Source organism: Glandiceps talaboti, chromosome 20 (assembly GCF_964340395.1).
Source record: "Glandiceps talaboti chromosome 20, keGlaTala1.1, whole genome shotgun sequence".
In the NCBI taxonomy this organism is placed as follows: Eukaryota; Metazoa; Hemichordata; class Enteropneusta; family Spengelidae; genus Glandiceps; species Glandiceps talaboti.
The window spans coordinates 6,539,989-6,556,953 of NC_135568.1; the positions used below are offsets into that span (position 1 = coordinate 6,539,989).

The 16,965-nt window shown below is 34.9% G+C and overlaps 1 protein-coding gene across 6 annotated transcripts in view; it reads left to right on the top strand.

Moving 5' to 3' along the window:
• Positions 1–16,965, top strand: part of LOC144451068 (alsin-like) — a 48,310-nt gene that overhangs the window by 12,943 nt on the left and 18,402 nt on the right. For 2 of the 6 annotated variants that reach the window (XM_078141833.1, XM_078141837.1), the window contains exons 2-12: positions 6,352–7,818; positions 8,415–8,511; positions 8,713–8,784; positions 9,284–9,396; positions 9,859–9,997; positions 10,611–10,782; positions 11,555–11,810; positions 12,815–12,977; positions 13,589–13,720; positions 14,186–14,314; positions 16,149–16,193. In XM_078141833.1, coding sequence (XP_077997959.1) covers positions 6,352–7,818; positions 8,415–8,511; positions 8,713–8,784; positions 9,284–9,396; positions 9,859–9,997; positions 10,611–10,782; positions 11,555–11,810; positions 12,815–12,977; positions 13,589–13,720; positions 14,186–14,314; positions 16,149–16,193 — 2,785 coding nt within the window. Of the gene's footprint in view, positions 1–6,351; positions 7,819–8,414; positions 8,512–8,712; positions 8,785–9,283; positions 9,397–9,858; positions 9,998–10,610; positions 10,783–11,554; positions 11,811–12,814; positions 12,978–13,588; positions 13,721–14,185; positions 14,342–16,148; positions 16,194–16,549; positions 16,580–16,965 lie in introns of all 6 variants that reach the window. The other 4 variants (XM_078141835.1, XM_078141838.1, XM_078141832.1 and 1 more) reach the window with 3 other exon arrangements.

The window sequence follows — 16,965 nt, forward strand, 5'->3', positions numbered from 1 at the left end:
TATTAGTAATATTCAAAAATCTACATTTCATTTGCAGTACAGTACACAAAATAAATTTGGTTTCATTTCATACAAATACGAGAGAATTTAATAAAAAAGCAAGATTTTTTTGCAGTTGGCAGTAATTTGGTATCTATAGAAATGAAATATTTCCATTTAACCATCTTTTCTATATTTCTGACAGACAACTGTTTTTCTCGGCCAAATACTAGTATAAATGAGCAATCCTGGGTCATCACATTTAGAGCTTATCTAATCAGTAGTCTGTTAATTAATTATATATGTTTATTTCATTAATGTCAATATACATTATAATGTAGCTAGGAAAACCTGGAAAAGACTTGCCTATTCTAATGAAAAACCTATTTCTTGCATATGCAACAACTATCGGTAGATGATGAGATGTCAAAATTGATGGTCATTCTGTAACATATTGACAATAGAATCTAAACTTCACATTATCGATGTTAGAATTTTGATGCATGTTTGGGTAAACACTGAAGACCGCACTTATACATTCAAGTATGTATACTGGGGAATTTAGTTACAAGTGATGTGCAGTCAGGGAGAATTAATTTGAATTATGAAATTTTTGGCAAACATTACTAGAACAAACTAAGGTTGAAAGTTGAACATGTAGCTAGAAGTACTGTATGTTATAAATATGATACTCAGTACTGAGTGATGAGCAGTCAGAGAGAATTAATTTGAATTATAAAATCATTGAGGCAAAACATTACTAGACCAAACTAAGGGTGAATGAGAGAATTAATTTGAATTATGAAATTTTTCAAGTAAACATTACTGGAACAAGTTAAGATTGAACATGTAGTCTGTAGTAGTACTGTATGTTTATATGATACTATGGAATCTACTGAGTGATGAGCAGTCAGAGAGAAATTAATTTGAATTATGAAATCATTCAGGCAAAACATTACAAGACCAAACTAAGGTTGAATGTGTAGTACTCTACAAATACAAGGAATCTACTAATGATATGCAGTCAGAGAGAATAATTAATTTCAATTATGAAATTATTGAAATAAAAGCGGTGAGTAATAATTTAGGATTAGATATCATCTGAATAATCTGTACAAACAGGTGTTTAACTTCTCACATGATTTATCTCAAATGAGATCCCTGTGGTATAAATTAGTCATACTGTTACAGCAATAGGGGATAAAGTGTATAATAGGCAGATTGATGTATGTGTAATAGATGTATAGCATTTGTCTAATGTCAGGGGTATGACCTTTCATTATGCAGGACTGTCAACTGCTTTAGTTTGGTAGACCTAGCAATAGGGAATATATGGATAACTGTAGTACATGTAATGGATAACATTTGTTTGAATATAATGTCAGGGGTATGACACATCACTTGAATGGGGGTGGGGGAGGGGTGGGAGTGAAATGAAGAGGCAAATATTGTAATATTAACAGTATTTATCAATTGTCAGGGGTATCACATTTCAGTATGCATGGAGGGGAGATGAAATGTAGACATATATTAATGTTCATGTTATAAACGATATTTGTTAAACATCAGGAGCATGACCTGTTATTATGCAGAGGAAGGGGGGGGGGAGTAGGGAGATGGGACTAGGGAAGTGAAATGAAGAGACAGATCAATGCACATCATGTTATAAACAGTATTTGTCTAATGTCTGGGGTATAACATGTCATTATAAAAGACTGGTATAACCTGTCATTTGTATAGGGTTGTCACCCTCTCTGCACTGATAAGTATTAAGGGGGATGGGTGAGAAGGCAGATTGAATGATGTGAATGTAATGGACAGTACTTGTCTTAAATGTCAGGGGCATGACCTGCCATTATGCAGGGCTATGAACCACTCTAGTGTGGTATTTGTAATTCTACACACATAGGCTGTCATCAATGCTCTATTAAAAATGCTAAATATAACCAGTTAGAACATAACAGTTTGATTTATATTAAGGTGTAAGTAATTTAAACCAGTCAGATTGTAATAAATATGAATTTAATAATGGCAGTGACATCTTTGGTATCATTAATATGGTAACTTAAGAATAGCTTAAGAAAATATGTTGAGCACAAAGCATGTACAGTGTATTTTGGCTCCATAGCTTATTTTGGGAGCCGAAATAACTTGGTGTGAATATGGAATCACTTTTACTGGTAGCAACAGACACTAGATAGATGTAAGGAATGACAATTCAGGGGTGAATAAATCATTTTGTGAACTGGTGGTCCCCGGACCAGTGCCTTAAAAAATCCAGTGGTCCTGCTGTGAAAGAATTAGTGGTCCCAGGTCCCGCTAATGTGAAACATTAAATCTTGCCTATGAATCTGTATATTCAGGCGACTTTTTAACATAGTTATTAACAGTAAGGTACTGGTCCGACGGACCAGACAAGGTAAAATTTGTGTGGTCCGCCCAAAAAAATTGCTAGTCCCGGACCCAGGACCAGTAGATTTGTTCACCCCTGCAATTAGGTGTCAACTTTGTTACTTTATCTTATAAGGGGCACAAGCTGAGTTAAAACATTTGGAGGTAATTTTGCTGCATATCTAAAAGGCACTAGTAGTATTCTACATACTGAAGCATACGTACCTATCACTTGCAATTGACTGAACTCAAACCTGGTATCAAGATATGTCGTATATGATCCGATGATGTAATTTATCATAGGTATCAAAAAAATGTTGAGGAAATCTCTACTATGTAATCAACTGTTTAAACAATTCCCAGAAGACAACTCTAATGTCATTGAAGGCATGCATTGAAATTAATATTATACTAGAATAGTTTAATTGAGGTTTTGCGTGAGTATTTTCACTTGAGTGAAAAGCTTAGAAACTCAGCTTATGCCACTACACAAAAGTGATACAGTTGTATTAAAGTACACTATTTATTTGCCAAATTAAAGTGGAGATGACGGTGCAGTTGAATAATGAATATATATATGATCAAGTCATTACCACAAAAGGAGCCATGGTATTAGTAGTAGGATATACAGCTTAGCACTCACATGCCTCACTGTATCCTATATATATTATACAGGTATGACAAGTTTGAAGCATAAATTGAAGTGTACCAGAAGTAATACTATATATATGCGATGATCGAGTATTATGTATATAAGTCAATACATGTATTATTTCACTTTTAAAATTTAAGCATACATGGTGTTCAAATATACTAAATATTACTTGTTGACTTTAATATCAATTAACAAATACCCACCACATCATAGTATATAGGATAAATGAACAATGGTTACTGTTACAGTAGTAGTTGTAAGAGTGTGAGTGGCATGTGATTATACAGTTACAAATTACCTACCAATAAAGAGAACAGAAAGTTAATACATCACCCAGCCCATAATTGATTTAGATATTAATAATGTAGACACAGAAATATGCATTTCTGATCCTTACTTAAGCAAGTAAAATTCTAATGTATACATGTATTGACAAAGGGTGTGGATACAAACACTTCAGTCAATGAATTACTACATACATTGAAAGAATAATAAACCACAGTATTTGTGTAACAAAAAGTCTCTGGTTACAGTTTATCCAACTGCAGCCATCAGACCGTGGACGAACGGAACCTGTTACAAACAGCGAAAGTAAACAACTGAATTGGATTAATAACACTAATTGGCAGAACAGGTTGGAACAGTAAAGGCTTGTATTCCATTTCATGGGTTGATAAGAACAGTTTTATGGCTGCTTTGTGTGTACATAAAATGCCATGGGAACTTCAAATTTGTTTGTGAATGTGGACAATTATGTAAGAGTATGTTCTTATCAAATGATGAAATGTAATGTAAGTCTCTGTACTTCCAACATGCTGTACCAAGTGTTATTAATCTGATTCAGTTGTTTACTTTTCCTGTTTGCAACAGGTTCCATTCATCCACGCTTTAATGTTGGCAGTTGTAACAAGGCGAGGACATGGAGGGGTGGGATCTTTTGACAGTGCCATTGCAGGTCTAGTGTACAGGAGTTGTAGAAAAGAGAGTGATGAAAAGATATGATGAAGGGCTTGTAAATTTAAAATAAATTCAACATCATAAAATAAAATTATATAGATTATACATTTAAAAATTAATAAATTTCAGACTTATGGTATCATATATCTATATGTTTTATATATATGTAAATTGTATTATGATAATTTATATGCAGTACATGTAGGAAGTGTCTGTTGAATTGTATTTGTATGTGCTTCACAGACAAGCTAGTTTCAGTGTTGAAATGTTAATGAGTGAAACAATATATTAATAGTGCTGATGTAGTAAATATAAATTTGATATGTTATATGTAAAAGCAGTATTGTAACAGTCATCACTAACCTCCCCTCCCCTCCCCTCCCTTTCCCTCCCCCAAAACATACATACATACATTTATGGTAATTGTAATTAACCAAAATTGTCCTAAAGTGGGGTTATCATTATTTGTAAGTGTCAGTTATATTATTAAAATAATGAAAATTTTGTCCTAAATTTCAGGGACGTGTCAAACTGTGATGATGACACATTTTCAAAATAACATGTCATGTTTTGGCAAATTTTAACAGGTTATAGTTTGACTTCACTGTTCACGTCAGTAATAACTATTTGTAATGATAATACAACATATCTCTAGATTATTTCATGTGTTATATTCTTGACTTCACAATGTAAATATTGATAATCACAGTTATCAGAAATCCAAACAGGTGGTTCACATTCAATTTACATGTACATGAAAACGTGTACAAGATTTACAGCGTTGTAGTCATGTGATAAGATAATATATTCCTGTAAGTATGTCAAAGGCAAGCCCAATTTACATTTGTTAACTCCTGCCATATATTTGTACTAATTTAGTTCAAAAACAGCTTGAATTTCTGACTAGTTTCAACACCTAAGCATGTGATACTACAGGTATAGATTTATGATAGAGATGGTATATGTATCATAGATTTGAACTGAAGAAACAGTCAAAATTTAAAGAATAAACCCCTTGGCATAATATATATCATCCTATCTTATACATGATACAGTCAACATATATACTTTTTCTACTACATTATTAGACATTCTGCATTTTATTCACACACCGTTTCTTAACGAATACATAGCTCAAGATTTCAGAAAGCAATTCTTATTCCTATTGTAAATCTTGCCATTGAAATAAAAATACAAGTAATCATCACATAGCATATTTACAGTACATCTAAGAGTAGAAGAAAATCACCTGAGTTCTACGTACTGTGAAATGAATTCTTTGAATTCGTTATGTTTTACATTTTGTATCTGTTGTACTTTTGACCTCAGATGTTTTCTTTACAATTTTATTGAGTGAATGTGAAATGCATCTAGAATGTCTAATAATAGTAGAAATTAAATAGTAAAATAAGTTGATATAATGATGTATAATGTTTATATGCTAAAATTATTGTTGAATGCCATTTATAATGAAATGAATTCTTTTAAATTAGTTGTATGTTTTATAATATGTATATATGTCGTTTACCTTTGACCTCAGACATATAAATTATTATAGACAAACTGTCCTGACCAGAAACAATTCTTTTTTTTTTTTTTTGCCAAATCTACATGTATGTATGAAATATAGATACAAAGCTATTATGTTATGGTAAAGGGTCTAAATAAATATTTATTAGATGTTGTTACATTCACAATAGGATTAATTTTGACATCTAGAAATATTAAATTAACGAGATGTAATTTTCATCAGATATCTGCCAATCAGTTACTACAAGTTTATCATTATTATTATATATTGATATTAAAGTATATGTTTATTTGGGGTGGGTCAAATAAGTGTTACTTTTTCTGTACTAAAAATGAAAAGTAATTTAAACATTTCTCTCTCCAAACAGCTTCTGTAGAACAGCTCATAAAAAATGCAGATATAAAAAGTACCAGGTAGATAGACAAAATAGAAATTAAAAAAAAGGAAAAATATTTCGAGTGTAGATAAAAAGGAAAAGCTACTAGATAATATATTCTAAAACAGTGTTAGAGCTAATAGCATCCTGATCTTTCATTCATGACTATCTATGTACGTAAAACCTGAATGCTTATTTAGTACCTGCAAGGTACAGGAAATGTATGCATAGAATAATATAACAATAAATTTTAATCAAGGATTTTGCATACTATTTGATATGCTAGTCCAGGCAGTAGCTGAGTCAGTATCAACACAGAATATACAATATGCTAATAACAGTCACTTCAGACATCATCTCCAAGGACATTTCATTGACATCCAGATAGCTAAGAATGAATGTAGACATTAGTCATTTTATGGCGTGTGGTGTGTCTAATTTATTTGACTGTTTTCCTGACAGGGAAAGGTTGGATTCAGAGAAGGAACATCAACAAGGAGTGGCCTGCCTATGGAAAGGATTCATCAATACAACGTGTCCTGTCAATTTTGATATTTTCCAGAAGAAAGTCGTTAATAAGATCTCATTAGGTAGTAAACATTGTGCTTTCCTTGTGGACCGCCATGAAGTCTACTGTTACGGATCGGGGGAATTTGGACAAATTGGGAATGGGAAATTTGATGATGTGACTGGAAAACCTGTCCTTGTTCGGGATTTAGCCAGTGAGAATGTTATTGATGTTGCCTGTGGGGCTAATCACACAGGTGTGGTGTGTTGTGATGGAATTGTCTTCTGTTGGGGTGACAACAGTGCGGTTCAGTGTGGGACTGATAAAGAAGATAAAATCGCACGGCCACGTCAGATTGAAATTATTAATTCGGACGGTGATGATCCTTACATGACGCAAATCGCATGTGGCGAAAATCACACATTAGTGTTGAGTAATTATGGTGAAGTATGGGGTTGGGGAACAGGACCACAAATCGGACTCGGAACGGCAAATAATCCCGTGCCAACACCACAAAGAGTAGATGCTATGAGAGGTAAAAAAGTTCTTTCTATATCCTGTGGAAATTTGCATAGTCTCGCTATCGTGCAAAAAACGAAAACTGGAAGATCGCCTGCAAAGCCTGATGATGTATCCTACTGCCCTAAATGTAACCAAGAACTTTACAGCGTATCTGATCAGAGTGATATTGTCGTTATTGCCGACCATAATTGTCCTGACGAAATAAGTCTACGTTCCACAGGTATGTCAATAGACAGTCTAGACGCAGCGTCAATTAGTTCATCAGTGTTTTCGGTCTCCACTGTTAAAGCATCTCCGTTAAAGAAAAGCAACGTATCGGGGAAAATAATCACTGAAGATGACGCTAAGTCAGAGGGTAGTCAAGGAACGTACACGTTAGAAGACACTGCCAAGGAACTTGAAAATCTTGAAGACACAGACGCAGTAGATGGGGAAGCAATGGGAGGTGATGAAATGGACAATTATCCAGACGAGCCAACGAAAAACTTTCCAACAAGCCGAGCAGCGAAAGAATTCATCAAAAAACAGTTAGCAGTCGCAACACCAAGTAAAGACAACAAGCAGACAAAAGGTCCAAGTGAAGAGAGAATTGTAGCGAAACTACCACAGGTGCTTCGTACTAGGTTCAATAGTTTTCTGAGTACGGGTACCGATACAGCGACATCATTTGTAGCTAAGTTTATCCACTCTGAGAGTAGCGAGTCACTACAGGATCTGGTTAATCAAGAAGGCAGTCAGACAGCAGCGTCAGGGATTAATTCCATGAATGCTGCAACACCTCGCAAAGCATGGATTGATGAATCAACAGCAAGTCTTGATGATATTATTCAACAAACTGAAGTATGGAGTTGGGGCAAAGGAAGCCATGGTCAACTAGGACAAGGTGATTTACTTGACAGGTAAGAAAATAATTAAATAAGAAAAATTCACATTTGGTCTGATTTTAATGAAAATTACAGCAAATTTAATACTTACAAATGGAGATTTCTACTCACAGAGTCAAATATTTCCTGGAAGCTAATCTCAAATATTTGCTAATGTTTTGTCTGGGGTTTACTACAATTGACTGTTGTCGAGTGTCAATGTCGTTAGGCATTAAATTTGGTTCAACCCTATGCTGGGCGAAGTGTAAATGTCAGTAGTAATCCATCACAAATTGACAGGCTGTTGTCATCGCTCATTAATATTCATTGGTACAGCTGAACTGATATGATATGCAAATGTCCAACAGAACTCCCTCCAGTCTGCTTAAACTAAAATCACGTGGGGATGCGACGTCATCATGTTTATATGAATGCTGTAGGAGGAGCACAGAATTCTGTGTGAGAGTAACAGCATTGACTAGACGTAATATGTGAAGATAACGTAGTGTAAAATCAGAATACGGCCATCAGGAACTAGACTAACTCAAACCTTGTATTAAGACATAATAACTTGATCAGTTTGTAGCACGTTAAACTTTCTGCTTATGTTTTTTTTTTTACCTTTATTTCAGAATTGTGCCAACAGTGATCAAAGCCCTAAGTGCAAAGAACGTTATCAAGTTAGCATCTGGATCATCTCATTCACTAGCACTAACAAGCAGTGGACAGGTTTGTACATCTATATAGATTTGTTTACAGAGAGTTTGCAATACCTGGAAAATTTGATATCAACCTTGTAGTGAGTTCTTCTTTCTACTCTCGTAATTGAGGCTTCGGTTTACAGAGACAGGCATAAATTAAAACTATAGTCACAGTGTCTATATCATTGGTGTTTATGATATGTATCTTAAAATTTGCATATTATTTTAGGTGTACTCCTGGGGATCTAACAATGATGGTCAGCTTGGTCATTCAGGACAATTAGCACCCAAGAGAGTCAAAGTAAGTTGGATATCATATCTACCTTTTGATATATGTTTGTCTTTTTTTAATATATACTTGTAGATACATCCTTACCAAGAAGCAACAACATGTCATGGTTTGTTTGTTGTTTTTACTTTTATATGAACAATTACATTTTATAGTGCTCATAAGAATGGTAAATATGATAGCTTGGGAGTAGAATTTGGTAAGAAGATTTGGAATGCATCTATCTATAGGTCAATTTTAGAAGTATGTTGTATCAAAATTAACATTGATTTTAGCAAGTCTTTCTCACCAGTTACCAGTTACCAGTTAATGTTTATGTCACATCACATATCTGGATTTATCACTGCATGGATGGAAAGTGTTCCAGTCTACAGTAGCTGCATGTAGTGTGAATTTAGTTCTATCTATTTGTAAATTTTTACTCTTCTTCTTGGAGATCAAAGGCATCAAGACAAACTTTTCAACCTGTGCCATGATTATTACAATGAGGTGTTTACTTATCTGTTGACAGGTGCCATCTAATGTACCAGTCTGGGATATTGCAGCTGGTACAAACCATACAATGTTACTAGCAGATGGTGTATCATTTCAACCTGATGTGTTCTACATAGGCAGACAACCTGGGTAAGAATATGCCATAGGCCAGTCATCAGAAAAACAAAAGATTATTCAGTTTGACCACTAGGAGGCCATAATACAGAGCTGGCCACCCTTATGGTTGTCATTAGAGTAGTGAATAGTAACAGCTTTTCAGTATGAGTAATGAACAAGCCCCAGTTCGATCATGTTTTGTCCAAAAATTATTTTTACCATGTATAAATATAAACTTTCTGTGTCAACCCAAGACATTCACATGGCCACCAATACCAAATTGGTTTATTACCAAAATCACTGTGTGCTCATTGTTGTCATGGATTTTCATAGAGGAATTGTTACATTGTTCACTACGCATTCATGTTGGCAATAACCCCCATGAAGTTAGGGGGCTTTTTATACCTCTGGCTTGCCTTGAAATCAATCTTGTACAAGTTGTAAGACAGTAAAGTTTACTTTAAAAGTTTACCTCTGATATAACTTATAATGTAGACTTCAAGAACTTCAGCAGTTCCTTCGACCACAGTCAGCAGATAAAGACAGCAGTAAAAGAAAGTCTATATCCAAGGGACCTACCATTAAATATACACCAAGAGTTAAACAACCTGAGAGACTTGGATTCATTAGAAAGGTAAGATATCATGAAATATTTGATAGAAAAGACAAAGTCAAGAATTTATGTTGTAAAGAATGGTAAAAACTAACATGTCAAAGCTGATGTAATGCTACTAGCATAAAGGCACACTGGAGAAAAAGTATCAAAATGAAAACTTAAGTTTATTCAAAAGATCTGGAAATGATTTTGAAAAATTGTTTCACTTGATCAACCTAGTACCAAAATCATTTTGTGACACAATTGTTGTCATCATATTCATGGATACAATATGAATTTGTTTAAAGATTTCAAAAATTATGTTCATAAGTGTAGAACATAATAAATTATTAATATTCATTGCTCAGATGTCAATTGTGATTGGCCTGAACTTCTGACTGATGATTAATTGAACCAATCATATTGAAGGAAAGTGATAATATACCAACCCCAACCCCCCCTCCACACACACACACACACACACACACACACACACACACAGACACACACACACACACACACACACACACACACACACACACACACACACACACACACACACACACACACATGACAAATTTAACCAATCACAATTGGGAGGTACTCCATAATGTGACTAATTTTACCAATCATATGACTGCTTTCATCTTAGCTTGGATGGGTGAGAAGTCTGTCAGCAGCTGGTGATCAGTGTGCATGTATTATTGATAAGAATGAGACTGGGTTTGTAGCCATACTTCATGAGTTTGCATCATCAGAGAGATCATTCTATCAACAACTTTCTACACTACGAAACCAGGTGTTGAAGTCATTGCTATCAGCAGGTGAGATAAGGGCTATTAGTATGATGTATATACTAGTATTCAGTTTTCCTTGGCACATGATAGATGTTAGAGAATAGAGAGGTTGCATAGTGTAATTTTTGGGAGTGTTCAAAATAGGTAATATCAGGATAGAAGTGTGCCCTTGTGTCGATCAACTTGACATTCTTGTTAACCTTGTATACTGATAAGTTACTACTTTGATATCAGTGTGGTCATATCAATCGCAATAATTAATGCTGATTAAATGACAGAACCCAATGACATGTGAGTGCAAGAGTGACGTACTCGGGGTATTTGCATGAGTGCGTGCGGTGGTCTTTGCAGTTATACTTTCAAGCATAACAAGTGAAAGTGTTGCAGAAAACACCACAAGCCCAAGTGCAAATATTCCTGATTACCCACAGTGGCATGTGCAAGTCATATGGTGTTGTGTTATTATTACATATATAAGTTTATCCATAACAGCAAAATTATGTGAAAATCATACACTCTGATCACATGATTTTGTGTGTGTGGAATGATTGCATACTTATTTGCATATCATTTGCATAGTGGTGTGTAATGATATAGCACTAGTATGCATGCACACCAGTGCAAGTAATCACTGGTACATATTTAATAATTGAAAATTAGATTTCAAAAATGTCCCTGACAACTTTGGAAAACTCTTGACTAGCAAAGACATCACTATGTGAACATTTAGTTGAGTACAACTAAATGGGTACAATTCTATCTACAGGGTACAATTCTATCTCTTTGTTTTCTACTTCAGAGTTTTTCAAGACTCTTGAATCCACTGTGTATGGTCCTCCTCTGAAAGACATCACAGATTCCCTGACAGCGATTGTCAGTCATGTAGGACGCAACTCTCTACAACTAACATCAGTTGTGCAAACCAGTCTAGAAGTGTTTGATCTCAGTATTCTACGTAATTACCGTGAGACCATTGAAGTGTTTGAGAAGTATAGTAACTTCTTTACTGATCTCACTGCCATTGGTGTCTTTCAACATATTGGTAAAAATCTCACGTGAGTATCACACCCCTATTGTTCTTGAAATTTGGTATGGCCTTGTTGTTGTTCATTATGGGTATTCCATTTTGATGGAAAAAGGGTATAAAGAAGGTAGATTGTTGTCTATGTATGTGCAAGTTTGTTGCAGAAGCTATACTCGGTCCAACTACAATGGTGATTCAACTAGGAGACATGAACTTGAGAAAATGTAAAATTGAGTTTGGTTAAAGAAATGACAAGTCCATTTGTCTGCATTAAGTTTTATTACCAACGTTTCAACCTCACACAGGAGGTCTTCTTCACCTCACACAGGAGGTCTTCTTCAGGGTTGAGTAGTATTGTGTGTGAAACTAGTAAAAACTGGCAGTAAAAGTTGATAATAAAGTTTAACATAGACAAAAGGACTTTTTACCAAACCCTATTTCTTAGTTGATTCCTTGCGACACAAGAAATAACACTTGTCACTTTTATCTTCACGATGAACATTGTAAATAATTACCATTTTTATATGATAGTCCTTACCCACAATTAAAATTATGGTGCTCATAGCAGTGCACAATGACTATACATGGTACTAACCTATAATGGTGCAGCCATTAGCCTTGATCAACCCATGTGAATCATACAATCCATGCATCCAAGCACACTGCTTTAAATCCTTCAGATAACACTCTCTATCCTACCAGGTCCTCATTGATAAATCTGGCATGACTGGGGCACAGTGTGGTTCAAATCTTGTCAATGTATTTTAGCCAGTCAGAAGCAAATTGTAGCAACTCTGATTGAATCAACAAGGCATAAATTGGCACACTCAAACAATTCGACCATCATGACTCCCATACCGGTACTCATTACCACAGATTTGATTTGATTTATAACTCAGTCTTTTCAATGAATCTATACCCAAACATAAGACTACACACAGTGAAGTGTTATACTTCATGTTCAGTGAATTACTACCAATTATCACACACACCCTGACACACCCAGTCACTGATTTTGCAACCTTCTGTTTTCAGTGAATTCTTGGCTAAACAAGAAACAACTCTAAATGAACTGGTGAGTGAAGAAGAGAAACAACCAAACAGTGCTGCTGCCTTTCATTATCTGATGTTGACTCCAATCAGACGTGTCAAAGACTATAGCAGATTGATTGGTAAAATTATGCAGCATTTCACACCTGTAAGTATATAGCTGGATTCTTTCATATAAAATTGGGGGTTTGGGTGGGGGGGAGGGGGGATTCTGACAAAGATTAGAGGATGGAATGATGGGTGGGGGGACAGGGCGATGTGAAGCTATTACAAGGTTGTCACTGATTGAAAGACATACATATACTGTATCTCTCATTAACAATACAGCCAACAGATTCCTTTGTTTTCTAACCAATCAGAATGCACCTTATAAAGTGATTCATATTATCTGACCAATCAGAATGAACCTTATAAAGTGCTTTACATTATATAACCAATCAGAATGAACCTTACACGGTGCTTCACATCATCTAACCAATCAGAATGAACCTTGTAAACTGCTTCACATCTAATCATTCAGAGTGAACCTTATAAAGTGCTTCACATTATCTGGGTTGGGGAGGGGTGGCTTTATCTGGGTGGGGGATGGCGTGGCTTTTGAGAACAACATTATTAAGTTTTGTCACTCTAAGGATCTTTTTAATTCACAAAGTCCAGTAGTCTCTGCTATAATGATGTGTGGGTACAGTTGATTACAAGTAAATGGCTGGAAAGGAAAAGTTGGATGAAGTCTTTTGATTTCTCTTTGTGTTTCTTCAGAATACTGTTGAACACAGTCAGCTGAGAGAGGTTGGCTCAACATGGGAAACACTGAAAAATGTCACGAATACCAAACTAACAGAAGCCGAGAACACTAAGGCATTCTGGGAAAGTTGTCCACCAAAGCTAGCAGTAAGTATCAAAAAATAAAATTAAAAAAAATAAGAATTTTTTTTTAAAATTCAAATGTTTTGTGAAGTTGAATTTGTTGGCTATTACAATCATTGTAATAAAATTTGAGATTAAGCCCCCTCAGAAAATCCAAGATTTAAAAAAAAGTTCTATGGATGTTACAAGCTAGTCAGTTTATGGACTATTCTAATATGGCCAATGCCAACTACAGAACATGTTTGACTTGTTTGTATATTTATAAGTCTGAAAAAAATGTATTCAAGATAATCAACGTAAAGTAGTAAACACAGACATTCAACAACAGAAAATGAAAAAGTTTAAAATCAAATAAGATGCAGATTCAATGGGCTTTGCCTTCAGAGTATTTGAAAAAAGATATTATGTATCACGTGAAGTACCTTGTACATGTACATGTATATTGGATTCTCACTCACTTTCAATGGTTATGACTCTGTGTTGTTCTAGGAAGCTCTGAAGAAACCAGGTAGACGAATTGTAAAAGACAGTAAATCACAACAACTGACATTATCTAGTGCTTCCAGATTCTCTAGTCATTGGTTTGTACTCTTTGATGAAGTCTTTGTCCATGCACAGGTATGTAATTTCTTTGTCCATGCACAGGTATATGTTCTCGATAATTTCACCTCTTCATCGTTTGTCCATGCATAGATATGTATTTGATTATTTCACCAGATATAGCATGTATCTCTGTCAGTCTGATATCCCCATATGAATACAGAGTTCATTTCAAATGAAGGTAGAATAATCTGTCTAATGATATTTCATTCACTGTCATTTATCCTTAATATCATCTATCATTTTGTTTACGCTTAATTATGTTTGTTTCGTTATGTACTTTTTGACTGTAAAATTCCACTGTTCAATAGTGTATTGTCCATTATCAATAATTTAAATTCAAAGTCCATACTGTTATTTTCATTGCATAGAATTATTGTGATGCAAATGTTGATCCCTCTCTAAGTAGAACTCATGTACCATCAACTATTTTCACACACACACACACACACACACACACACACACACACACACACACACACACACACATGCACTCACATACATGTACACACACATGTGCATACATATGTACACATATCCATACACACACATACATACACAACACACACATACATACATACACACAAACACGCATACATACACGCATATACACAATACACACACACACACACACACACACACACACACACACACACACACAATGAAAGTCACAATTTACAGATTACCATAATTTATAACCTTTTATTTTAAATAGTGCACTTATATATATCCATGCTAGCATTGCTTTAACAAACCCTTAGTCATTGGAATTATTAGCCCCCTTTATTGTAGTAAAGCATGTTATGAAGTATTTCCTGCAGTGCTGGGTTGGACAGTTTGCCGCATCTTGCCACTAGAGGGTGCTATTTATCAGAAAGGTCAAATTAATATTTCTCGATCAAATGAAAATTCATCTGTGTTGGTAAACTATAGTATCGAATTAAACTTTTGTTCCGAACACAAACTTGAAAATTGTACCAAAAATTTTTGACTTCACACTTCAGTCTTTGTCAAGAAAGAAATCAGTCCCTGTCTGTGGAATGAAATCTGTTGACAAAGACTGAAGTGTGCAGTTGAAAATCTCTGGTACCATTTTCAAGTTTGTGTTTGGAACAACAGTTTAATTCGATACTAATATCTCCTTTGATATGTGTACTTCAATGAAATTATTCCAAGAGTCCATTCTGGAAGAGAAATTCAGAAATTCTCAAAACATTTTTGGATATGTTTATAGTGGATATTGAAAGTCTTCAATGGTGTAACCTAATACCTTGTACACCGATGATGTAAATATGAATTACCCATCCTCCTTTGCAACATTGCAATACTCCTTGAGGATGCTATATTGTTGCAAAGGAGGCTGGGTAATGAAGAGTACTATTTGTATGTGTGATCTGCTGCTTAGCATCCCATTCTTGCATTTGAAATTTTAATAACACTTTTCATCAATACATTTTCCTGCCAAAATTTGTTGTTAAAAACTTTCTACATTTTCATGAATTTTTCAAACAACTGAAATTATATTTAGGTAAAAACAGAAAAGATGTGTGTTTTTATTAAGAGAGAGGTCACATTGTGTGACAAAGTGTTGAGAAAGGAACACAAGAATGAAGTTTGTGAAAATAATTGATGTGCTACAGTGATGAGAGCCGTACAGACACTAACTAATTATTAAAGTATGTCATAATATTAACTTTGTTCTTGGTAAAGATTGTCTAAAATAATCCATTTGTAATCCTCGCTGCATCATTCTCACCTCAAAATCTGTATTCATTCCATGTGGATCTTCGATTAATCATTTTCTGACCTTTGACTGACCTTTCAACTATGACTTCTTGACCTTTCTTCTAAGCATGACAGCAAGAGTGGGATAGCTAGGCCAGGATCAAAAGACCAGGTATTTCCCATATTTCATCATGTGCATGCTGTCCGTTCATGTCACCATTACTGCCTCTGTTCCATCCTAATCCATGGTGCTTTTATGGGTACAAGAAGCTGTCTGTCTTGTTTTCGATGTTCTGTACATCAACTTTTGGATTTTCTCGCTTCCGTCATTCTCCTTCAAATTGGAGTTTGAAGAAACTTCTCGTGATTCAAAATGGTGTACTTTGCACTGTGTTCATAATTTGACACTTTCTGACTATTCCGGCATGTGATTGGTCAAGTCTTATCATGTGATATTCATGGTTAATCACATGACATCCATGTGTCATTAACTAACCAATCAAATTGCACTTTAATACTTGTTTCCAGGACAACTCTATCTCCAGTATTAGCAGTGAGGTAACTTGACACAATATAACTCACATGAGGCCAAACAATCCAGTAAAAAAATTGAAAAAATTTTCATCCATAAATATGCGAATGTTTAGTTTTGACAGCAGACATGTACTGCATGCATGTGTAGATATTGTAATAGTTGGTGTTCTGTAGTCTAAGTGTATGCTGCCAACAAGCTCACAATGTGTAGCAGCTGAAATAAAACTTAATCAACAGCAGTCATGCATTTCAGTGCTTTCCCACATATCACCAGCTTATGTGAACATGTACTTTTATAATTAATGTTATGGTGCCCTGTCAGCATTGGTTTTATGTAACTTGCAAAATTGAAGTTTTTAGGATCGCTGCGAAAAGTGCAAAGTGTCATTATTGCCAGGAATGCATGTAAA